General features: G+C 62.1%; 1 protein-coding gene across 1 annotated transcript in view; it reads left to right on the plus strand.

Moving 5' to 3' along the window:
* The window catches only part of LOC132812583 (kinesin heavy chain-like), a gene marked incomplete at both ends in the record, with an annotated part of 63,369 nt that overhangs the window by 24,496 nt on the left and 11,373 nt on the right, over positions 1 to 27,500 (plus strand). The window contains 3 exons of the mRNA XM_060822973.1: positions 490 to 696; positions 1,882 to 2,025; positions 4,479 to 4,667. Of these exons, the coding sequence (XP_060678956.1) occupies positions 490 to 696; positions 1,882 to 2,025; positions 4,479 to 4,667 (540 nt within the window). The remainder of the gene's footprint in view (positions 1 to 489; positions 697 to 1,881; positions 2,026 to 4,478; positions 4,668 to 27,500) is intronic.

A 27,500-nucleotide genomic window follows, 5' to 3' on the forward strand; every position in this document is an offset into this window, starting at 1 on the left:
TCTCTCTCTCTCTCTGTCTCTGTCTCTCTCTCTCTCTCTGTTTCTCTCTCTCTCTCTCTCTCTCTGTCTCTCTCTCTCTCTGTTTCTCCCTCTCTCTCTCTGTCTCTCTCTCTCTGTCTCACCCTCTCTATTTTTCTCTCTCTGGGTCTCTCTATTTCTCTCTGTTTTTCTGTCCCTCTCTCTGTCTCTCTCTCTTCGTCGCGCTCTGTCCCTCTCTCTCTGTTTCTGTGTATCTCCCTGTTTCTCTCTCCGTCTCTCTCTCTCTGTTTCTCTGTCTGTCTGTCTGTCTCTCTCTCTCTCTCTGTGTCTCTGTCTCTCTCTCCCCCTCTTTCTCTCTCTCTCTCTGTCTGTCTCCTCTCTCTCTCTCTCTGTTTCTCTGTCACTCCCTGTCTCTCTCCGTCTCTCTCTCTCTCTCTCTCTCACCGTCTCTCTCTGTCTGCGCACCCACAACACCGTCTCACCCCCACCCCACGGCACCCGGGACCAAAGCTCCTGGCCTCCACGCGGAGTGACAACGAGAGATTCCGAGAGGAGCTGAGCCGACTGCAGATGGAGAACGAGAGTGCCAAGGACGAGGTGAAAGAGGTGCTGCAGGCGCTAGAGGAACTCGCTGTCAACTACGACCAGAAGTCACAGGAGGTCGAGGAGATGAGCAAACAGAACAGATTGCTGACCGACGAACTGGCCAAGAAAATGGTGAGGGGGGGCAGTGGGAGGGTCAGTGCTGAGGGAGGGTCAGTGCTGAGGGAGGGTCAGTGCTGAGGGAGCGGGTGCTGTGCGAGGGTCAGTGCAGAGGGAGGGTCAGTGCTGAGGGAGTGGGCGCTGTGGGAGGGTCAGTGCTGAGGGAGTGGGCGCTGTGGGAGGGTCAGTGCTGAGGGAGCGGGTGCTGTGGGAGGGTCAGTGCTGAGGGAGTGGGTGCTGAGGGAGGGTCAGCGCTGAGGGAGCGGGTGCTGTGCGAGGGTCAGTGCAGAGGGAGGGTCAGTGCTGAGGGAGTGGGCGCTGTGGGAGGGTCAGTGCTGAGGGAGCGGGTGCTGTGGGAGGGTCAGTGCTGAGGGAGTGGGTGCTGAGGGAGGGTCAGCGCTGAGGGAGCGGGTGCTGTGCGAGGGTCAGTGCAGAGGGAGGGTCAGTGCTGAGGGAGTGGGCGCTGTGGGAGGGTCAGTGCTGAGGGAGCGGACGCTGTGGGAGGGTCAGTGCTGAGGGAGTGGGTGCTGTGGGAGGGTCGGTGCTGAGGGAGAGGGTGCTGTGGGAGGGTCGGTGCTGAGGGAGCGGGTGCTGTGCGAGGGTCAGTGCAGAGGGAGGGTCAGTGCTGAGGGAGTGGGCGCTGTGAGAGGGTCAGTGCTGAGGGAGCGGACGCTGTGGGAGGGTCAGTGCTGAGGGAGCGGACGCTGTGGGAGGGTCAGTGCTGAGGGAGCGGGTGCTGTGGGAGGGTCAGTGCTGGGGAGTGGGTGCTGTGGGAGGGTCAGTGCTGAGGGAGCGGGCGCTGTGGGAGGGTCAGTGCTGAGGGAGTGGGTGCTGTGGGAGGGTCGGTGCTGAGGGAGTGGGTGCTGTGGGAGGGTCAGTGCTGAGGGAGGGTCAGTGCTGAGGGAGGGTCAGTGCTGAGGGAGTGGGTGCTGTGGGAGGGTCGGTGCTGAGGGAGCGGGTGCTGAGGGAGCGGGTGCTGTGGGAGGGTCGGTGCTGAGGGAGCGGGTGCTGAGGGAGTGGGTGCTGTGGGAGGGTCAGTGCTGAGGGAGGGTGATACACAGTTCCCGAGTGTCTCTCGGTCAGACCCACACTCGGAGAATGGCCGTGCTGGGTCAGCCTCATGGATATCTGTGTTCATTGGCGATGTGTGTCCCCTATCACCCCCTCCCTCACCCCCTGGGTCTGCCCGGGGGGTCACAGACCACCCTGATCACCCTGGAAGCTGAACTCCATCACGCCCAGGAGAGGGGTCACTATCAGAAGAAGAGGATCACTGAGGTATTGAACACCCTCCTCAAGGACCTGAGCGACTTCAACAACATCATCGGAAACGGGGACTGGAAAGTGGTGAGTGTCTGCAGACCCCCCCCCGAAAACACCCCCCACCCTGGGGACCCCTCTGTAACACTGACACACTCCCCCACCCCCCCTTGTAAACACTGACACACTCCCCCCACCCTGGGGACCCCCCTGTAAATACTGACACACTCCCCCCCCCCACCCCCGTAAACACTGACACACTCCCCCCACCCTGGGGACCCCCCTGTAAACACTGACACACTCCCCCCACCCTGGGGACCCTCCTGTAACACTGACACACTCCCCCCACCCCGGGGACCCCCCTGTAAACACTGACACACTCCCCCCTCCCCCCGGGGACCCCCCCCTGTAAACACTGACACACTCCCCCCTCCCCCCGGGGACCCCCCCCCTGTAAACACTGACACACTCCCCCCTCCCCCCGGGGACCCCCCCCCTGTAAACACTGACACACTCCCCCCTCCCCCCGGGGACCCCCCCCCTGTAAACACTGACACACTCCCCCCCCCCCCGGGGACCCCCCCCTGTAAACACTGACACACTCCCCCCTCCCCCCGGGGACCCCCCCCCTGTAAACACTGACACACTCCCCCCTCCCCCCGAGGACCCCCCTGTAAACACTGACACACTCCCCCCTCCCCCCGGGGACCCCCCCCCGTAAACACTGACACACTCCCCCCTCCCCCCGGGGACCCCCCCTGTAAACACTGACACACTCCCCCCTCCCCCCGGGGACCCCCCCCCTGTAAACACTGACACACTCCCCCCTCCCCCCGGGGACCCCCCCCCTGTAAACACTGACACACTCCCCCCTCCCCCCGGGGACCCCCCCCCTGTAAACACTGACACACTCCCCCCTCCCCCCGGGGACCCCCCCCCTGTAAACACTGACACACTCCCCCCTCCCCCCGGGACCCCCCCTGTAAACACTGACACACTCCCCCCCCCCCCCGGGGACCCCCCTGTAAACACTGACACACTCCCCCCTCCCCCCGGGGACCCCCCCCCTGTAAACACTGACACACTCCCCCCTCCCCCCGGGGACCCCCCCTGTAAACACTGACACACTCCCCCCTCCCCCCGGGGACCCCCCCCCCTGTAAACACTGACACACTCCCCCCTCCCCCCGGGGACCCCCCCCCCCTGTAAACACTGACACACTCCCCCCCTCCCCCCGGGGACCCCCCCCCTGTAAACACTGACACACTCCCCCCTCCCCCCGGGGACCCCCCCCCCCTGTAAACACTGACACACTCCCCCCTCCCCCCGGGGACCCCCCTGTAAACACTGACACACTCCCCCCTCCCCCCGGGGACCCCCCTGTAAACACTGACACACTCCCCCCTCCCCCCGGGACACCCCCCCCGTAAACACTGACACACTCCCCCCTCCCCCCGGGACACCCCCCCTGTAAACACTGACACACTCCCCCTTGCACTAACCTCTTTCTCACTCACACTCACTCCCTCCCTCTCTTGTTCCCTCACTCCCTCCCTCTCTCCTCCCTCCCTCCCTCTCCCTCCTCTGCCCTCTGTCCCCCCTCTCTCCTACTCCTCTCTCCCTCTCTCCCTCTCTCCTTCTCCCCTCACTCACTCACTCTCTCCCTGTCTCCTCTCGCCCTCCATCTCCCCTCATTCTCCTCTCCCTCTCGTCTCCTCTCTCTCTCTCTCTCTCTCTCTCCTTCTCTCTCTCTCTCTCCCCCCACCTCTCTCTCTCCTTCTCTCTACCTCTCCCATTCTCACACTCTCTCTCCTTCTCTCTCTTTCGACCCCCGTCTCATTCTCTCTCTCCCTCTACTCCCCTTCTCTCTCTCCTTCTCTCTCTCTCTCTCCCTCTCCATCTCTCTCCCTCCCCGTCTCTCTCCCCCTCCTTCTCTCTCTCTTCCCTTCTCTCTCTCCACTCTCCCTCTCTCTCTCTCACCCCCTCTCCCTCTCTCCTTCCCTCTCTCTCTCTCTCTCCCATTTTCTCTCTCCCTCTTTCTCTCTCTCTCCCCTCTCGTTCTCTCCCTCTCTCTCCCTCCTTTTCTCTCTCTCCCCTTCTCCCTCTCCCCCCTCACTCTCTCCTTTTCTCTCTCTCCCTCTCTGTCTCTCTTCCCTCTCTCACTCCCTCCTTCTCTGTCTCGCTCTCTCTCTCACTCCCTCCTTCTCTGTCTCGCTCTCTCTCTCTCTCGCCCCTTCTCTGTCTCTCTTTCCTCTCTCTCTCCCCCCTTCTCTCTCTCCCTCCTCCTCTCTCTCTCCCCTCTACCTCTCTCCCCTTCTCTCTCTCTCTCCCCTTCTCTCTCTCCCTCCTTCTCTCTCTCTGTCCTCCTCACTCTCTCCCCTCTCTCTCTCTCCCCTTCTCTCTCTCCCCTTCTCTCTCTCCCTTGCTGTCTCGCTCCCCTTCTCTCTCTCTCTCCCTCTCCCTCTCTCCCCTTCTCTCTCTCCCTCCTTCTCTCTCTCCCTCCTCCTCCCTCTCTCCCCTCTCCCCCTCTCCCCCAGCCAGTGGAGTTGAACGGTGCTCTGGAAGAGGAGTTCACGCTGGCACGGCTGTACATCAGTAAGATGAAGTCGGAGGTGAAGACACTGATGAAGAGATGCCGCCAGCTGGAGGATATACAGAGGGAGAGTAACCGCAAGATGGAGGAGAACAGCCGAGAGCTCACCTCCTGTCAGCTCCTCATCACACAGGTACAGGCAGGGAACACTGTCCCCGCAGGTACACACGGGGAACACCGACCCCGCAGGTACACACAGGGAACACTGTCCCCGCAGGTACACACAGGGAACACTGTCCCCGCAGCTACACACGGGGAACACCGACCCCGCAGGTACACACGGGGAACACTGTCCCCGCAGGTACACACGGGGAACACTGACCCCGCAGGTACACACAGGGAACACTGTCCCCACAGGGACAGGCAGGGAACACTGTCCCCGCAGGTACACACGGGGAACACTGTCCCCACAGGTACACACAGGGAACACTGACCCCGCAGGTACACACGGGGAACACTGACCCCGCAGGTACACACGGGGAACACTGTCCCCACAGGTACACACAGGGAACACTGTCCCCGCAGGTACGCACGGGGAACACTGTCCCCGCAGGTACACACGGGGAACACTGTCCCCGCAGGTACACACAGGGAACACTGTCCCCGCAGGTACACACGGGGAACACTGACCCCGCAGGTACACATGGGGAACACTGTCCCCGCAGGTACACACGGGGAACACTGACCCCGCAGGTACACACGGAGAACACTCTCCCCGCAGGTACACACAGGGAACACTGTCCCCGCAGGTACACACGGGGAACACTATCCCCGCAGGTACACACGGGGAACACTGTCACCGCAGGTACACACAGAGAACACTCTCCCCGTAGGTACACACTGCGAACACCGTCCCCGCAGGAACACACAGGGAACACCGACCCCGCAGGTACACACAGGGAACACTGTCCCCACAGGTACACACAGGGAACACCGTCCCCGCAGGTACACACGGGGAACACTGACCCCGCAGGTACACACAGGGAACCCTGTACCCGCAGGAACACACAGGGAACACTGTCCCCGCAGGTACACACGGGGAACACTGTCACCGCAGGTACACACAGGGAACACTGACCCCGCAGGTACACACAGGGAACACTGACCCCGCAGGTACACACAGGGAACACTGCCCCCGCAGGTACACACAGGGAACACTGTCCCCGCAGGTACACAGAGGGAACACTGTCCCCGCAGGTACACACGGGGAACACTGACCCCGCAGGTACACACAGGGAACACTGTCCCCGCAGGTACACACAGGGAACACTGACCCCCAGGTACACAGAGGGAACACTGTCCCCGCAGGTACACACGGGGAACACTGTCCCCACAGGTACACACAGGGAACACTGTCCCCGCAGGTACACACGGGGAACACTGTCCCCGCAGGTACACACAGGGAACACTGACCCCGCAGGTACACACGGGGAACACTGACCCCGCAGGTACACACGGGGAACACTGTCCCCACAGGTACACACAGGGAACACTGTCCCCGCAGGTACGCACGGGGAACACTGTCCCCAAAGGTACACACGGGGAACACTGTCCCCGCAGGTACACACAGGGAACACTGTCCCCGCAGGTACACACGGGGAACACTGACCCCGCAGGTACACACGGGTAACACTGTCCCCGCAGGTACACACGGGGAACACTGACCCCGCAGGTACACACGGGGAACACTGTCCCCGCAGGTACACATGGGGAACACTGTCCCCGCAGGTACACGCGGGGAACACTGACCCCGCAGATACACACAGAGAACACTCTCCCCGCAGGTACACACAGGGAACACTGACCCCGCAGGTACACACAGAGAACACTCTCCCCGCAGGTACACACAGGGAACACTGTCCCCGCAGGTACACACGGGGAACACTATCCCCGCAGGTACACACGGGGAACACTGTCACCGCAGGTACACACAGAGAACACTCTCCCCGTAGGTACACACTGCGAACACCGTCCCCGCAGGTACACACAGGGAACACCGACCCCGCAGGTACACACAGGGAACACTGTCCCCACAGGTACACACAGGGAACACCGTCCCCGCAGGTACACACGGGGAACACTGACCCCGCAGGTACACACAGGGAACCCTGTACCCGCAGGAACACACAGGGAACACTGTCCCCGCAGGTACACACGGGGAACACTGTCCCCGCAGGTACACACAGGGAACACTGACCCCGCAGGTACACACAGGGAACACTGCCCCCGCAGGTACACACAGGGAACACTGTCCCCGCAGGTACACACAGGGAACACTGTCCCCGCAGGTACACAGAGGGAACACTGTCCCTGCAGGTACACACGGGGAACACTGACCCCGCAGGTACACAGAGGGAACACTGTCCCCGCAGGTACACACAGGGAACACTGACCCCCAGGTACACAGAGGGAACACTGTCCCCGCAGGTACACACGGGGAACACTGTCCCCGCAGGTACACACGGGGAACACTGACCCCGCAGGTACACACGGAGAACACCGTCCCTGCAGGTACACACAGGGAACACTGTCCCCGCAGGTACACACAGGGAACACTGTCCCGGCAGGTACACACAGGGAACACTGTCACCGCAGGTACACACAGAGAACACTCTCCCCGTAGGTACACACTGCGAACACCGTCCCCGCAGGTACACACAGGGAACACCGACCCCGCAGGTACACACAGGGAACACTGTCCCCACAGGTACACACAGGGAACACCGTACCCGCAGGTACACACGGGGAACACTGACCCCGCAGGTACACACAGGGAACCCTGTACCCGCAGGAACACACAGGGAACACTGTCCCCGCAGGTACACACGGGGAACACTGTCCCCGCAGGTACACACAGGGAACACTGACCCCGCAGGTACACACAGGGAACACTGCCCCCGCAGGTACACACAGGGAACACTGTCCCCGCAGGTACACACAGGGAACACTGTCCCCGCAGGTACACAGAGGGAACACTGTCCCCGCAGGTACACACGGGGAACACTGACCCCGCAGGTACACAGAGGGAACACTGTCCCCGCAGGTACACACAGGGAACACTGACCCCCAGGTACACAGAGGGAACACTGTCCCCGCAGGTACACACGGGGAACACTGTCCCCGCAGGTACACACGGGGAACACTGACCCCGCAGGTACACACGGAGAACACCGTCCCTGCAGGTACACACAGGGAACACTGTCCCCGCAGGTACACACAGGGAACACTGTCCCCGCAGGTACACACAGGGAACATTGACCCCGCAGGTGCACACAGGGAACACTGTCCCCGCAGGTACACACGGGGAACACTGTCCCCGCAGGTACACACGGGGAACACTGTCCCCGCAGGTACACACGGGGAACATTGATCCCGCAGGTACACACGGGGAACACTGTCCCCGCAGGTACACACAGGGAACACTGTCCCCGCAGGTACACACAGGGAACACAGTCCCCGCAGGTACACACTGGGAACACTGACCCCGCAGGTACACACGGGGAACACTGACCCCGCAGGTACACACAGGGAACACCAACCCCGCAGGTACACACAGGGAACACTGTCCCCGCAGGTACACACGGGGAACACTGACCCCGCAGGTACACACAGGGAACACTGTCCCCGCAGGTACACACGGGGAACATTGACCCCGCAGGTACACACAGGGAACACTGTCCCCGCAGGTACACACGGGGAACATTGACCCCGCAGGTACACACAGGGAACACTGTCCCCGCAGGTACACACAGGGAACACTGTCCCCGCAGGTACACACGGGGAACATTGACCCCGCAGGTACACACGGGAACACTGTCCCCGCAGGTACACACAGGGAACACTGTCCCCGCAGGTACACACGGGGAACACTGTCCCCGCAGGTACACACAGGGAACACCGACCCCGCAGGTACACACGGGGAACACCGTCCCCGCAGGTACACACGGGGAACACTGTCCTCGCAGGTACACACAGGGAACACTGTCCCCGCAGGTACACACGGGGAACACTGACCCCGCAGGTACACACGGGGAACACCGACCCCGCAGGTACACACGGGGAACACCGTCCCCGCAGGTACACGCGGGGAACACCGTCCCCGCAGGTACACACGGGAAACACTGTCCCCGCAGGTACACACGGGGAACACTGACCCCGCAGGTACACACAGAGAACACTCTCCCCGCAGGTACACACAGGGAACACTGACCCCGCAGGTACACACAGGGAACACTGTCCCCGCAGGTACACACGGGGAACACTATCCCCGCAGGTACACACGGGGAACACTGTCACCGCAGGTACACACAGAGAACACTCTCCCCGTAGGTACACACTGGGAACACCGTCCCCGCAGGTACACACAGGGAACACCGACCCCGCAGGTACACACAGGGAACACTGTCCCCACAGGCACACACAGGGAACACCGTCCCCGCAGGTACACACGGGGAACACTGACCCCGCAGGTACACACATGGAACCCTGTACCCGCAGGAACACACAGGGAACACCGTCCCCGCAGGTACACACAGGGAACACCGTCCCCGCAGGTACACACGGGGAACACTGACCCCGCAGGTACACAGAGGGAACACTGTCCCCGCAGGTACACACGGGGAACACTGTCCCCGGAGGTACACACAGGGAACACTGTCCCCGCAGGTACACACGGGGAACACTGACCCCGCAGGTACACACAGGGAACACTGCCCCCGCAGGTACACACAGGGAACACTGTCCCCACAGGTACACACAGGGAACACTGACCCCCAGGTACACAGAGGGAACACTGTCCCCGCAGGTACACACGGGGAACACTGTCCCCGCAGGTACACACAGGGAACACTGACCCCGCAGGTACACACGGGGAACACCGTCCCTGCAGGTACACACAGGGAACACTGACCCTGCAGGTGCACACAGGGAACACTGTCCCCGCAGGTACACACAGGGAACACTGTCCCCGCAGGTACACACAGGGAACATTGACCCCGCAGGTGCACACAGGGAACACTGTCCCCGCAGGTACACACGGGGAACACTGTCCCCGCAGGTACACACAGGGAACATTGACCCCGCAGGTACACACGGGGAACACTGTCCCCGCAGGTACACACAGGGAACACTGTCCCCATAGGTACACACGGGGAACACTGTCCCCGCAGGTACACACAGGGAATACAGTCCCCGCAGGTACACACTGGGAACACTGACCCTGCAGGTACACACAGGGAACACTGACCCCGCAGGTACACACAGGGAACACCGACCCCGCAGGTACACACAGGGAACACTGACCCCGCAGGTACACACGGGGAACACTGTCCCCGCAGGTACACACAGGGAACACTGTCCCCGCAGGTACACACGGGGATCACTGACCCCGCAGGTACACACAGGGAACACTGTCCCCGCAGGTACACACAGGGAACACTGTCCCCGCAGGTACACACAGGGAACACTGTCCCCGCAGGTACACACTGGGAACATTGACCCCGCAGGTACACACAGGGAACACTGTCCCCGCAGGTACGCACGGGGAACATTGACCCCGCAGGTACACACAGGGAACACTGTCCCCGCAGGTACGCACGGGGAACATTGACCCCGCAGGTACACACAGGGAACACTGTCCCCGCAGGTACACACAGGGAACACTGTCCCCGCAGGTACACACGGGGAACATTCACCCCGCAGGTACACACGGGGAACACTGTCCCCGCAGGTACACACAGGGAACACTGTCCCCGCAGGTACACACGGGGAACACTGACCCCGCAGGTACACACGGGGAACACTGACCCCGCAGGTACACACGGGGAACACTGACCCCGCAGGTACACACGGGGAACACCGACCCCGCAGGTACACACAGGGAACACTGTCCCCGCAGGTACACACAGGGAACACTGTCCCCGCAGGTACACACAGGGAACATTGACCCCGCAGGTACACACGGGGAACACTGTCCCCGCAGGTACACGCAGGGAACACTGTCCCCATAGGTACACACAGGGAACACTGTCCCCGCAGGTACACACAGGGAACACAGTCCCCGCAGGTACACACTGGGAACACTGACCCCGCAGGTACACACGGGGAACACCGACCCCGCAGGTACACACAGGGAACACTGACCCCGCAGATACACACGGGGAACACTGTCCCCGCAGGTACACACAGGGAACACTGTCCCCGCAGGTACACACGGGGAACACTGACCCCGCAGGTACACACAGGGAACACTGTCCCCGCAGGTACACACGGGGAAGATTGACCCCGCAGGTACACACAGGGAACACTGTCCCCGCAGGTACACACGGGGAACATTGACCCCGCAGGTACACACAGGGAACACTGTCCCCGCAGGTACACACAGGGAACACTGTCCCCGCAGGTACACACGGGGAACATTGACCCCGCAGGTACACACGGGGATCACTGTCCCCGCAGGTACACACGGGGAACACTGTCCCCGCAGGTACACACGGGGAACACTGTCCCCGCAGGTACACACGGGGAACACCGACCCCGCAGGTACACACGGGGAACACCGTCCCCGCAGGTACACACGGGGAACACTGTCCTCGCAGGTACACACAGGGAACAATGTCCCCGCAGGTACACACGGGGAACACCGACCCCGCAGGTACACACGGGGAACACCGTCCCCGCAGGTACACACGGGGAACACCGTCCCCGCAGGTACACACGGGGAACACTGTCCCCGCAGGTACACACGGGGAACACTGACCCCGCAGGTACACACGGGGAACACTGTCCCCGCAGGTACACACGGGGAACACTGTCCCCGCAGGTACACACGGGGAAGATTGACCCCGCAGGTACACACAGGGAACACTGTCCCCGCAGGTACACACGGGGAACATTGACCCCGCAGGTACACACAGGGAACACTGTCCCCGCAGGTACACACAGGGAACACTGTCCCCGCAGGTACACACGGGGAACATTGACCCCGCAGGTACACACGGGGATCACTGTCCCCGCAGGTACACACAGGGAACACTGTCCCCGCAGGTACACACGGGGAACACTGTCCCCGCAGGTACACACGGGGAACACCGACCCCGCAGGTACACACGGGGAACACCGTCCCCGCAGGTACACACGGGGAACACTGTCCTCGCAGGTACACACAGGGAACAATGTCCCCGCAGGTACACACGGGGAACACCGACCCCGCAGGTACACACGGGGAACACCGTGCCCGCAGGTACACTCGGGGAACACCGTCCCCGCAGGTACACACGGGGAACACCGTCCCCGCAGGTACACACGGGGAACACTGACCCCGCAGGTACACACGGGGAACACTGTCCCCGCAGGTACACACGGGGAACACTGTCCCCGCAGGTACACGCGGGGAACACTGTCCCCGCAGGTACACACGGGGAACACTGTCCCCGCAGGTACACACGGGGAACACTGTCCCCGCAGGTACACACGGGGAACACCGACCCCGCAGGTACACACGGGGAACACCGTCCCCGCAGGTACACTCGGGGAACACCGTCCCCGCAGGTACACACGGGGAACACTGTCCCCGCAGGTACACACGGGGAACACTGACCCCGCAGGTACACACGGGGAACACTGTCCCCGGAGGTACACACAGGGAACACTGTCCCCGCAGGTACACACGGGGAACACTGACCCCGCAGGTACACACAGGGAACACTGCCCCCGCAGGTACACACAGGGAACACTGTCCCCACAGGTACACACAGGGAACACTGACCCCGCAGGTACACAGAGGGAACACTGTCCCCGCAGGTACACACGGGGAACACTGACCCCGCAGGTACACAGAGGGAACACTGTCCCCGCAGGTACACACAGGGAGCACTGACCCCCAGGTACACAGAGGGAACACTGTCCCCGCAGGTACACACGGGGAACACTGTCCCCGCAGGTACACACAGGGAACACTGACCCCGCAGGTACACACGGGGAACACCGTCCCTGCAGGTACACACAGGGAACACTGACCCTGCAGGTGCACACAGGGAACACTGTCCCCGCAGGTACACACAGGGAACACTGTCCCCGCAGGTACACACAGGGAACATTGACCCCGCAGGTGCACACAGGGAACACTGTCCCCGCAGGTACACACGGGGAACACTGTCCCCGCAGGTACACACAGGGAACATTGACCCCGCAGGTACACACGGGGAACACTGTCCCCGCAGGTACACACAGGGAACACTGTCCCCATAGGTACACACAGGGAACACTGTCCCCGCAGGTACACACAGGGAATACAGTCCCCGCAGGTACACACTGGGAACACTGACCCTGCAGGTACACACAGGGAACACTGACCCTGCAGGTACACACAGGGAACACCGACCCCGCAGGTACACACAGGGAACACTGACCCCGCAGGTACACACGGGGAACACTGTCCCCGCAGGTACACACAGGGAACACTGTCCCCGCAGGTACACACGGGGATCACTGACCCCGCAGGTACACACAGGGAACACTGTCCCCGCAGGTACACACAGGGAACACTGTCCCCGCAGGTACACACAGGGAACACTGTCCCCGCAGGTACACACTGGGAACATTGACCCCGCAGGTACACACAGGGAACACTGTCCCCGCAGGTACACACGGGGAACACAGTCCCCGCAGGTACACACTGGGAACACTGACCCCGCAGGTACACACGGGGAACACTGATCCCGCAGGTACACACAGGGAACACCGTCCCCGCAGATACACACAGGGAACACTGTCCCCGCAGGTACACACAGGGAACATTGACCCCGCAGGTACACACAGGGAACACTGTCCCCGCAGGTACACACGGGGAACACTGTCCCCGCAGGTACACACAGGGAACACTGACCCCGCAGGTACACACGGGGAACACCGTCCCTGCAGGTACACACAGGGAACACTGACCCTGCAGGTGCACACAGGGAACACTGTCCCCGCAGGTACACACAGGGAACACTGTCCCCGCAGGTACACACGGGGAACACCGTCCCTGCAGGTACACACAGGGAACACTGACCCTGCAGGTGCACACAGGGAACACTGTCCCCGCAGGTACACACAGGGAACACTGTCCCCGCAGGTACACACGGGGAACATTGACCCCGCAGGTGCACACAGGGAACACTGTCCCCGCAGGTACACACGGGGAACACTGTCCCCGCAGGTACACACAGGGAACATTGACCCCGCAGGTACACACGGGGAACACTGTCCCCGCAGGTACACACAGGGAACACTGTCCCCATAGGTACACACAGGGAACACTGTCCCCGCAGGTACACACGGGGAACACAGTCCCCGCAGGTACACACTGGGAACACTGACCCCGCAGGTACACACGGGGAACACTGACCCCGCAGGTACACACAGGGAACACCGACCCCGCAGGTACACACAGGGAACACTGACCCCGCAGGTACACACGGGGAACACTGTCCCCGCAGGTACACACAGGGAACACTGTCCCCGCAGGTACACACGGGGAACACAGTCCCCGCAGGTACACACAGGGAACACTGTCCCCGCAGGTACACACGGGGAACATTGACCCCGCAGGTACACACAGGGAACACTGTCCCCGCAGGTACACACGGGGAACATTGACCCCGCAGGTACACACAGGGAACACTGTCACCGCAGGTACACACAGGGAACACTGTCCCCGCAGGTACACACGGGGAACACTGACCCCGCAGGTACACACGGGGAACACCGACCCCGCAGGTACACACGGGGAACACCGTCCCCGCAGGTACACACGGGGAACACTGACCCCGCAGGTACACACGGGGAACAGCGACCCCGCAGGTACACACGGGGAACACCGTTCCCGCAGGTACACACGGGGAACACTGACCCCGCAGGTACACACGGGGAACACTGTCCCCGCAGGTACACACGGGGAACACTGTCCCCGCAGGTACACACGGGGAACACTGTCCCCGCAGGTACACATGGGGAACACTGACCCCGCAGGTACACACGGGGAACACCGACCCCGCAGGTACACACGGGGAACACCGTCCCCGCAGGTACACACGGGGAGGACTGACCCCGCAGGTACACACGGGGAACACTGACCCCGCAGGTACACACGGGGAACATTGACCCCGCAGGTACACACGGGGAACACTGACCCCGCAGGTACACACGGGGAACACTGTCCCCGCAGGTACACACGGGGAACACTGTCCCCGCAGGTACACGCGGGGAACACTGACCCCGCAGATATACACAGAGAACACTCTCCCCGCAGGTACACACAGGGAACACTGACCCCGCAGGTACACACAGGGAACACTGTCCCCGCAGGTACACACGGGGAACACTGTCCCCGCAGGTACACACAGGGAACATTGACCCCGCAGGTACACACGGGGAACACTGTCCCCGCAGGTACACACAGGGAACACTGTCCCCATAGGTACACACAGGGAACACTGTCCCCGCAGGTACACACAGGGAACACAGTCCCCGCAGGTACACACTGGGAACACTGACCCCGCAGGTACACACAGGGAACACTGACCCCGCAGGTACACACAGGGAACACCGACCCCGCAGGTACACACAGGGAACACTGACCCCGCAGGTACACACGGGGATCACTGACCCCGCAGGTACACACAGGGAACACTGTCCCCGCAGGTACACACAGGGAACACTGTCCCCGCAGGTACACACGGGGAACATTGACCCCGCAGGTACACACGGGGAACACTGACCCCACAGGTACACACAGGGAACACTGCCCCCGCAGGTACACACAGGGAACACTGTCCCCGCAGGTACACACAGGGAACACTGACCCCGCAGGTACACAGAGAGAACACTGTCCCCGCAGGTACACACGGGGAACACTGACCCCGCAGGTACACAGAGGGAACACTGTCCGCGCAGGTACACACAGGGAGCACTGACCCCCAGGTACACAGAGGGAACACTGTCCCCGCAGGTACACACGGGGAACACTGTCCCCGCAGGTACACACAGGGAACACCGTCCCCGCAGGTACACACGGGGAACACTGTCCTCGCAGGTACACACAGGGAACACTGTCCCCGCAGGTACACACAGGGAACATTGACCCCGCAGGTGCACACAGGGAACACTGTCCCCGCAGGTACACACGGGGAACACTGTCCCCGCAGGTACACTTAGGGAACATTGACCCCGCAGGTACACACGGGGAACACTGTCCCCGCAGGTACACACAGGGAACACTGTCCCCATAGGTACACACAGGGAACACTGTCCCCGCAGGTACACACAGGGAACACAGTCCCCGCAGGTACACAGTGGGAACACTGACCCCGCAGGTACACACAGGGAACACTGACCCCGCAGGTACACACAGGGAACACCGACCCCGCAGGTACACACAGGGAACACTGACCCCGCAGGTACACACGGGGATCACTGACCCCGCAGGTACACACAGGGAACACTGTCCCCGCAGGTACACACAGGGAACACTGTCCCCGCAGGTACACACGGGGAACATTGACCCCGCAGGTACACACAGGGAACACTGTCCCCGCAGGTACGCACGGGGAACATTGACCCCGCAGGTACGCACAGGGAACACTGTCCCCGCAGGTACACACAGGGAACACTGTCCCCGCAGGTACACACGGGGAACATTGACCCCGCAGGTACACACGGGGAACACTGTCCCCGCAGGTACATACAGGGAACACTGTCCCCGCAGGTACACACGGGGAACACTGACCCCGCAGGTACACACGGGGAACACTGACCCCGCAGGTACACACGGGGAACACCGACCCCGCAGGTACACACAGGGAACACTGTCCCCGCAGGTACACACGGGGAACACTGTCCCCGCAGGTACACACTGGGAACACTGACCCCGCAGGTACACATGGGGAACACCGTCCCCGCAGGTACACACAGGGAACATTGACCCCGCAGGTACTCACGGGGAACACTGTCCCCGCAGGTACACACAGGGAACACCGTCCCCGCAGGTACACACAGGGAACACCGTCCCCGCAGGTGCACACAGGGAACACTGTCCCCGCAGGTACACACAGGGAACACCGTCCCCGCAGGTACACACAGGGAACACCGTCCCCGCAGATACACACAGGGAACACTGTCCCCTCAGGTACACACAGGAAACATTGACCCCGCAGGTACACACAGGGAACACTGTCCCTGCAGGTACACACGGGGAACACTGACCCCGCAGGTACACACGGGGAACACTGTCCCCGCAGGTACACACAGGGAACACTGACCCCGCAGGTACACACGGGGAACACCGTCCCTGCAGGTACACACAGGGAACACTGACCCTGCAGGTGCACACAGGGAACACTGTCCCCGCAGGTACACACAGGGAACACTGTCCCCGCAGGTACACACGGGGAACACCGTCCCTGCAGGTACACACAGGGAACACTGACCCTGCAGGTGCACACAGGGAACACTGTCCCCGCAGGTACACACAGGGAACACTGTCCCCGCAGGTACACACAGGGAACATTGACCCCGCAGGTGCACACAGGGAACACTGTCCCCGCAGGTACACACGGGGAACACTGTCCCCGCAGGTACACACAGGGAACATTGACCCCGCAGGTACACACGGGGAACACTGTCCCCGCAGGTACACACAGGGAACACTGTCCCCGCAGGTACACACAGGGAACATTGACCCCGCAGGTGCACACAGGGAACACTGTCCCCGCAGGTACACACGGGGAACACTGTCCCCGCAGGTACACACAGGGAACATTGACCCTGCAGGTACACACGGGGAACACTGTCCCCGCAGGTACACACAGGGAACACTGTCCCCATAGGTACACACAGGGAACACAGTCCCCGCAGGTACACACGGGGAACACAGTCCCCGCAGGTACACACTGGGAACACTGACCCCGCAGGTACACACGGGGAACACTGACCCCGCAGGTACACACGGGGAACACAGTCCCCGCAGGTACACACTGGGAACACTGACCCCGCAGGTACACACGGGGAACACTGATCCCGCAGGTACACACAGGGAACACCGTCCCCGCAGATACACACAGGGAACACTGTCCCCGCAGGTACACACAGGGAACATTGACCCCGCAGGTACACACAGGGAACACTGTCCCCGCAGGTACACACGGGGAACACTGTCCCCGCAGGTACACACCGGGAACACTGACCCCGCAGGTACACACGGGGAACACCGTCCCTGCAGATACACACAGGGAACACTGACCCTGCAGGTGCACACAGGGAACACTGTCCCCGCAGGTACACACAGGGAACACAGTCCCCGCAGGTACACACGGGGAACACAGTCCCCGCAGGTACACACTGGGAACACTGACCCCGCAGGTACACACGGGGAACACTGACCCCGCAGGTACACACGGGGAACACAGTCCCCGCAGGTACACACTGGGAACACTGACCCCGCAGGTACACACGGGGAACACTGATCCCGCAGGTACACACAGGGAACACCGTCCCCGCAGATACACACAGGGAACACTGTCCCCGCAGGTACACACGGGGAACACTGTCCCCGCAGGTACACACAGGGAACACTGTCCCCATAGGTACACACAGGGAACACTGTCCCCGCAGGTACACACGGGGAACACAGTCCCCGCAGGTACACACTGGGAACACTGACCCCGCAGGTACACACGGGGAACACTGACCCCGCAGGTACACACAGGGAACACCGACCCCGCAGGTACACACAGGGAACACTGACCCCGCAGGTACACACGGTGAACACTGTCCCCGCAGGTACACACAGGGAACACTGTCCCCGCAGGTACACACGGGGAACACTGACCCCGCAGGTACACACAGGGAACACTGTCCCCGCAGGTACACACGGGGAACATTGACCCCGCAGGTACACACAGGGAACACTGTCCCCGCAGGTACACACGGGGAACATTGACCCCGCAGGTACACACAGGGAACACTGTCACCGCAGGTACACACAGGGAACACTGTCCCCGCAGGTACACACGGGGAACACTGACCCCGCAGGTACACACGGGGAACACCGACCCCGCAGGTACACACGGGGAACACCGTCCCCGCAGGTACACACGGGGAACACTGACCCCGCAGGTACACACGGGGAACAGCGACCCCGCAGGTACACACGGGGAACACCGTTCCCGCAGGTACACACGGGGAACACTGACCCCGCAGGTACACACGGGGAACACTGTCCCCGCAGGTACACACGGGGAACACTGTCCCCGCAGGTACACACGGGGAACACTGTCCCCGCAGGTACACATGGGGAACACTGACCCCGCAGGTACACACGGGGAACACCGACCCCGCAGGTACACACGGGGAACACCGTCCCCGCAGGTACACACGGGGAGGACTGACCCCGCAGGTACACACGGGGAACACTGACCCCGCAGGTACACACGGGGAACATTGACCCCGCAGGTACACACGGGGAACACTGACCCCGCAGGTACACACGGGGAACACTGACCCCGCAGGTACACACGGGGAACACTGTCCCCGCAGGTACACACGGGGAACACTGTCCCCGCAGGTACACGCGGGGAACACTGACCCCGCAGATATACACAGAGAACACTCTCCCCGCAGGTACACACAGGGAACACTGACCCCGCAGGTACACACAGAGAACACTCTCCCCGCAGGTACACACAGGGAACACCGACCCCGCAGGTACACACAGGGAACACTGTCCCCACAGGTACACACAGGGAACACCGTCCACGCAGGTACACACGGGGAACACTGACCCCGCAGGTACACACAGGGAACCCTGTACCCGCAGGAACACACAGGGAACACCGTCCCCGCAGGTACACACAGGGAACACCGTCCCCGCAGGTACACACGGGGAACACTGTCCCCGCAGGTACACACAGGGAACACTGACCCCGCAGGTACACACAGGGAACACCGTACCCGCAGGTACACACAGGGAACATTGACCCCGCAGGTGCACACAGGGAACACTGTCCCCGCAGGTACACACGGGGAGCACTGTCCCCGCAGGTACACACAGGGAACACTGTCCCCACAGGTAAACACAGGGAACACTGTCCCCGCAGGTACACACAGGGAACACAGTCCCCGCAGGTACACACTGGGAACACTGACCCCGCAGGTACACACGGGGAACACTGACCCCGCAGGTACACACAGGGAACACCGACCCCGCAGGTACACACAGGGAACACTGACCCCGCAGGTACACACGGGGAACACTGTCCCCGCAGGTACACACAGGGAACACTGTCCCCGCAGGTACACACGGGGATCACTGACCCCGCAGGTACACACAGGGAACACTGTCCCCGCAGGTACACACAGGGAACACTGTCCCCGCAGGTACACACGGGGAACATTGACCCCGCAGGTACACACAGGGAACACTGTCCCCGCAGGTACACACGGGGAACATTGACCCCGCAGGTACACACAGGGAACACTGTCCCCGCAGGTACACACGGGGAACACTGTCCCCGCAGGTACACACGGGGAACATTGACCCCGCAGGTACACACGGGGAACACTGTCCCCGCAGGTACACAGAGGGAACACTGTCCCCGCAGGTACACACGGGGAACACCATCCCCGCAGGTACACACGGGGAACATTGACCCCGCAGGTACACACGGGGAACACTGTCCCGACAGGTACACACAGGGAACACTGTCCCCACAGGTACACACAGGGAACACTGTCCCCGCAGGTACACACGGGGAACACTGACCCCGCAGGTACACACGGGGAACACTGACCCCGCAGGTACACACGGGGAACACTGACCCCGCAGGTACACAGAGGGAACACTGACCCCGCAGGAGCACACAGGGAACACTGTCCCCGCAGGTACACACAGGGAACATTGACCCCGCAGGTACACACGGGGAACACCGACCCCGCAGGTACACACAGGGAACACTGTCCCCGCAGGTACACACGGGGAACACTGTCCCCGCAGGTACACACGGGGAACACTGACCCCGCAGGTACACAGAGGGAACACTGTCCGCGCAGGTACACACAGGGAGCACTGACCCCCAGGTACACAGAGGGAACACTGTCCCCGCAGGTACACACGGGGAACACTGTCCCCGCAGGTACACACAGGGAACACCGTCCCCGCAGGTACACACGGGGAACACTGTCCTCGCAGGTACACACAGGGAACACTGTCCCCGCAGGTACACACAGGGAACATTGACCCCGCAGGTGCACACAGGGAACACTGTCCCCGCAGGTACACACGGGGAACACTGTCCCCGCAGGTACACTTAGGGAACATTGACCCCGCAGGTACACACGGGGAACACTGTCCCCGCAGGTACACACAGGGAACACTGTCCCCATAGGTACACACAGGGAACACTGTCCCCGCAGGTACACACAGGGAACACAGTCCCCGCAGGTACACAGTGGGAACACTGACCCCGCAGGTACACACAGGGAACACTGACCCCGCAGGTACACACAGGGAACACCGACCCCGCAGGTACACACAGGGAACACTGACCCCGCAGGTACACACGGGGATCACTGACCCCGCAGGTACACACAGGGAACACTGTCCCCGCAGGTACACACAGGGAACACTGTCCCCGCAGGTACACACGGGGAACATTGACCCCGCAGGTACACACAGGGAACACTGTCCCCGCAGGTACGCACGGGGAACATTGACCCCGCAGGTACGCACAGGGAACACTGTCCCCGCAGGTACACACAGGGAACACTGTCCCCGCAGGTACACACGGGGAACATTGACCCCGCAGGTACACACGGGGAACACTGTCCCCGCAGGTACATACAGGGAACACTGTCCCCGCAGGTACACACGGGGAACACTGACCCCGCAGGTACACACGGGGAACACTGACCCCGCAGGTACACACGGGGAACACCGACCCCGCAGGTACACACAGGGAACACTGTCCCCGCAGGTACACACGGGGAACACTGTCCCCGCAGGTACACACTGGGAACACTGACCCCGCAGGTACACATGGGGAACACCGTCCCCGCAGGTACACACAGGGAACATTGACCCCGCAGGTACTCACGGGGAACACTGTCCCCGCAGGTACACACAGGGAACACCGTCCCCGCAGGTACACACAGGGAACACCGTCCCCGCAGGTGCACACAGGGAACACTGTCCCCGCAGGTACACACAGGGAACACCGTCCCCGCAGGTACACACAGGGAACACCGTCCCCGCAGATACACACAGGGAACACTGTCCCCTCAGGTACACACAGGAAACATTGACCCCGCAGGTACACACAGGGAACACTGTCCCTGCAGGTACACACGGGGAACACTGACCCCGCAGGTACACACGGGGAACACTGTCCCCGCAGGTACACACAGGGAACACTGACCCCGCAGGTACACACGGGGAACACCGTCCCTGCAGGTACACACAGGGAACACTGACCCTGCAGGTGCACACAGGGAACACTGTCCCCGCAGGTACACACAGGGAACACTGTCCCCGCAGGTACACACGGGGAACACCGTCCCTGCAGGTACACACAGGGAACACTGACCCTGCAGGTGCACACAGGGAACACTGTCCCCGCAGGTACACACAGGGAACACTGTCCCCGCAGGTACACACAGGGAACATTGACCCCGCAGGTGCACACAGGGAACACTGTCCCCGCAGGTACACACGGGGAACACTGTCCCCGCAGGTACACACAGGGAACATTGACCCCGCAGGTACACACGGGGAACACTGTCCCCGCAGGTACACACAGGGAACACTGTCCCCGCAGGTACACACAGGGAACATTGACCCCGCAGGTGCACACAGGGAACACTGTCCCCGCAGGTACACACGGGGAACACTGTCCCCGCAGGTACACACAGGGAACATTGACCCTGCAGGTACACACGGGGAACACTGTCCCCGCAGGTACACACAGGGAACACTGTCCCCATAGGTACACACAGGGAACACAGTCCCCGCAGGTACACACGGGGAACACAGTCCCCGCAGGTACACACTGGGAACACTGACCCCGCAGGTACACACGGGGAACACTGACCCCGCAGGTACACACAGGGAACACCGACCCCGCAGGTACACACGGGGAACACAGTCCCCGCAGGTACACACTGGGAACACTGACCCCGCAGGTACACACGGGGAACACTGATCCCGCAGGTACACACAGGGAACACCGTCCCCGCAGATACACACAGGGAACACTGTCCCCGCAGGTACACACAGGGAACATTGACCCCGCAGGTACACACAGGGAACACTGTCCCCGCAGGTACACACGGGGAACACTGTCCCCGCAGGTACACACAGGGAACACTGACCCCGCAGGTACACACGGGGAACACCGTCCCTGCAGATACACACAGGGAACACTGACCCTGCAGGTGCACACAGGGAACACTGTCCCCGCAGGTACACACAGGGAACACAGTCCCCGCAGGTACACACGGGGAACACAGTCCCCGCAGGTACACACTGGGAACACTGACCCCGCAGGTACACACGGGGAACACTGACCCCGCAGGTACACACGGGAACACAGTCCCCGCAGGTACACACTGGGAACACTGACCCCGCAGGTACACACGGGGAACACTGATCCCGCAGGTACACACAGGGAACACCGTCCCCGCAGATACACACAGGGAACACTGTCCCCGCAGGTACACACGGGGAACACTGTCCCCGCAGGTACACACAGGGAACACTGTCCCCATAGGTACACACAGGGAACACTGTCCCCGCAGGTACACACGGGGAACACAGTCCCCGCAGGTACACACTGGGAACACTGACCCCGCAGGTACACACGGGGAACACTGACCCCGCAGGTACACACAGGGAACACCGACCCCGCAGGTACACACAGGGAACACTGACCCCGCAGGTACACACGGTGAACACTGTCCCCGCAGGTACACACAGGGAACACTGTCCCCGCAGGTACACACGGGGAACACTGACCCCGCAGGTACACACAGGGAACACTGTCCCCGCAGGTACACACGGGGAACATTGACCCCGCAGGTACACACAGGGAACACTGTCCCCGCAGGTACACACGGGGAACATTGACCCCGCAGGTACACACAGGGAACACTGTCACCGCAGGTACACACAGGGAACACTGTCCCCGCAGGTACACACGGGGAACACTGACCCCGCAGGTACACACGGGGAACACCGACCCCGCAGGTACACACGGGGAACACCGTCCCCGCAGGTACACACGGGGAACACTGACCCCGCAGGTACACACGGGGAACAGCGACCCCGCAGGTACACACGGGGAACACCGTTCCCGCAGGTACACACGGGGAACACTGACCCCGCAGGTACACACGGGGAACACTGTCCCCGCAGGTACACACGGGGAACACTGTCCCCGCAGGTACACACGGGGAACACTGTCCCCGCAGGTACACATGGGGAACACTGACCCCGCAGGTACACACGGGGAACACCGACCCCGCAGGTACACACGGGGAACACCGTCCCCGCAGGTACACACGGGGAGGACTGACCCCGCAGGTACACACGGGGAACACTGACCCCGCAGGTACACACGGGGAACATTGACCCCGCAGGTACACACGGGGAACACTGACCCCGCAGGTACACACGGGGAACACTGACCCCGCAGGTACACACGGGGAACACTGTCCCCGCAGGTACACACGGGGAACACTGTCCCCGCAGGTACACGCGGGGAACACTGACCCCGCAGATATACACAGAGAACACTCTCCCCGCAGGTACACACAGGGAACACTGACCCCGCAGGTACACACAGAGAACACTCTCCCCGCAGGTACACACAGGGAACACCGACCCCGCAGGTACACACAGGGAACACTGTCCCCACAGGTACACACAGGGAACACCGTCCACGCAGGTACACACGGGGAACACTGACCCCGCAGGTACACACAGGGAACCCTGTACCCGCAGGAACACACAGGGAACACCGTCCCCGCAGGTACACACAGGGAACACCGTCCCCGCAGGTACACACGGGGAACACTGTCCCCGCAGGTACACACAGGGAACACTGACCCCGCAGGTACACACAGGGAACACCGTACCCGCAGGTACACACAGGGAACATTGACCCCGCAGGTGCACACAGGGAACACTGTCCCCGCAGGTACACACGGGGAGCACTGTCCCCGCAGGTACACACAGGGAACACTGTCCCCACAGGTAAACACAGGGAACACTGTCCCCGCAGGTACACACAGGGAACACAGTCCCCGCAGGTACACACCGGGAACACTGACCCCGCAGGTACACACGGGGAACACTGACCCCGCAGGTACACACAGGGAACACCGACCCCGCAGGTACACACAGGGAACACTGACCCCGCAGGTACACACGGGGAACACTGTCCCCGCAGGTACACACAGGGAACACTGTCCCCGCAGGTACACACGGGGATCACTGACCCCGCAGGTACACACAGGGAACACTGTCCCCGCAGGTACACACAGGGAACACTGTCCCCGCAGGTACACACGGGGAACATTGACCCCGCAGGTACACACAGGGAACACTGTCCCCGCAGGTACACACGGGGAACATTGACCCCGCAGGTACACACAGGGAACACTGTCCCCGCAGGTACACACCGGGAACACTGTCCCCGCAGGTACACACGGGGAACACTGTCCCCGCAGGTACACACGGGGAACATTGACCCCGCAGGTACACACGGGGAACACTGTCCCCGCAGGTACACAGAGGGAACACTGTCCCCGCAGGTACACACGGGGAACACCATCCCCGCAGGTACACACGGGGAACATTGACCCCGCAGGTACACACGGGGAACACTGTCCCGACAGGTACACACAGGGAACACTGTCCCCACAGGTACACACAGGGAACACTGTCCCCGCAGGTACACACGGGGAACACTGACCCCGCAGGTACACACGGGGAACACTGACCCCGCAGGTACACACGGGGAACACTGACCCCGCAGGTACACAGAGGGAACACTGACCCCGCAGGAGCACACAGGGAACACTGTCCCCGCAGGTACACACAGGGAACATTGACCCCGCAGGTACACACGGGGAACACCGACCCCGCAGGTACACACAGGGAACACTGTCCCCGCAGGTACACACGGGGAACACTGTCCCCGCAGGTACACACGGGGAACACTGTCCCCGCAGGTACACACTGGGAACACTGACCCCGCAGGTACACATGGGGAACACTGTAACGCAGGTACACACAGGGAACACCGTCCCCGCAGGTACACACAGGGAACACCGTCCCCGCAGGTGCACACAGGGAACACTGTCCCCGCAGGTACACACAGGGAACACTGTCCCCGCAGGTACACACAGGGAACACCGTTCCCGCAGGTGCACACAGGGAACACTGTCCCCGCAGGTACACACAGGGAACACTGTCCCCGCAGGTACACACAGGGAACACCGTCCCCGCAGGTACACACAGGGAACATTGACCCCGCAGGTACACACAGGGAACACTGTCCCTGCAGGTACACACAGGGAACACTGTCCCCATAGGTAAACACAGGGAACACTGTCCCCGCAGGTACACACAGGGAACACAGTCCCCGCAGGTACACACTGGGAACACTGACCCCGCAGGTACACACGGGGAACACTGACCCCGCAGGTACACATGGGGAACACCGTCCCCGCAGGTACACACAGGGAACATTGACCCCGCAGGTACACACGGGGAACACTGTAACGCAGGTACACACAGGGAACACCGTCCCCGCAGGTACACACAGGGAACACCGTCCCCGCAGGTGCACACAGGGAACACTGTCCCCGCAGGTACACACAGGGAACACTGTCCCCGCAGGTACACACAGGGAACACCGTCCCCGCAGGTGCACACAGGGAACACTGTCCCCGCAGGTACACACAGGGAACACTGTCCCCGCAGGTACACACAGGGAACACTGTCCCCGCAGGTACACACAGGGAACACCGTCCCCGCAGATACACACAGGGAACACTGTCCCCGCAGGTACACACAGGGAACATTGACCCCGCAGGTACACACAGGGAACACTGTCCCTGCAGGTACACACGGGGAACACTGACCCCGCAGGTACACACGGGGAACACCGTCCCCGCAGGTACATACGGGGAACACTGACCCCGCAGGTACACACGGGGAACACCGTCCCCGCAGGTACACACGGGGAACACTGTCCCCGCAGGTACACACGGGGAACACTGTCCCCGCAGGTACACATGGGGAACACTGTCCCCGCAGGTACACACGGGGAACACTGTCCCCGCAGGTACACACAGGGAACACTGTCCCCGCAGGTACACACAGGGAACACTGTCCCCGCAGGTACACACAGGGAACACCGTCCCCGCAGATACACACAGGGAACACCGTCCCCGCAGGTACACACAGGGAACATTGACCCCGCAGGTACACACAGGGAACACTGACCCCGCAGGTACACACGGGGAACACTGTCCCCGCAGGTACACACGGGGAACACTGTCCCCGCAGGTACACACGGGGAACACTGTCCCCGCAGGTACACACGGGGAACACTGTCCCCGCAGGTACACAGAGGGAACACCGTCCCCGCAGGTACACACGGGGAACACTATCCCCGCAGGTACACACGTGGAACACTGTCCCCGCAGGTACACACAGGGAACACTGTCCCCCCAGGTACACACAGGGAACACTGACCCCGCAGGTACACACGGGGAACACTGACCCCGCAGGTACACACTGGGAACACTGTCCCCGCAGGTACACACAGGGAACACTGTCCCCGCAGGTACACACGGGGAACACCGTCCCCGCAGGTACACACGGGGAACACCGTCCCCGCAGGTACACACGGGGAACACCGTCCCC

This window comes from Hemiscyllium ocellatum, unplaced genomic scaffold (assembly GCF_020745735.1).
Source record: "Hemiscyllium ocellatum isolate sHemOce1 unplaced genomic scaffold, sHemOce1.pat.X.cur. scaffold_2834_pat_ctg1, whole genome shotgun sequence".
NCBI lineage: Eukaryota > Metazoa > Chordata > Chondrichthyes > Orectolobiformes > Hemiscylliidae > Hemiscyllium > Hemiscyllium ocellatum.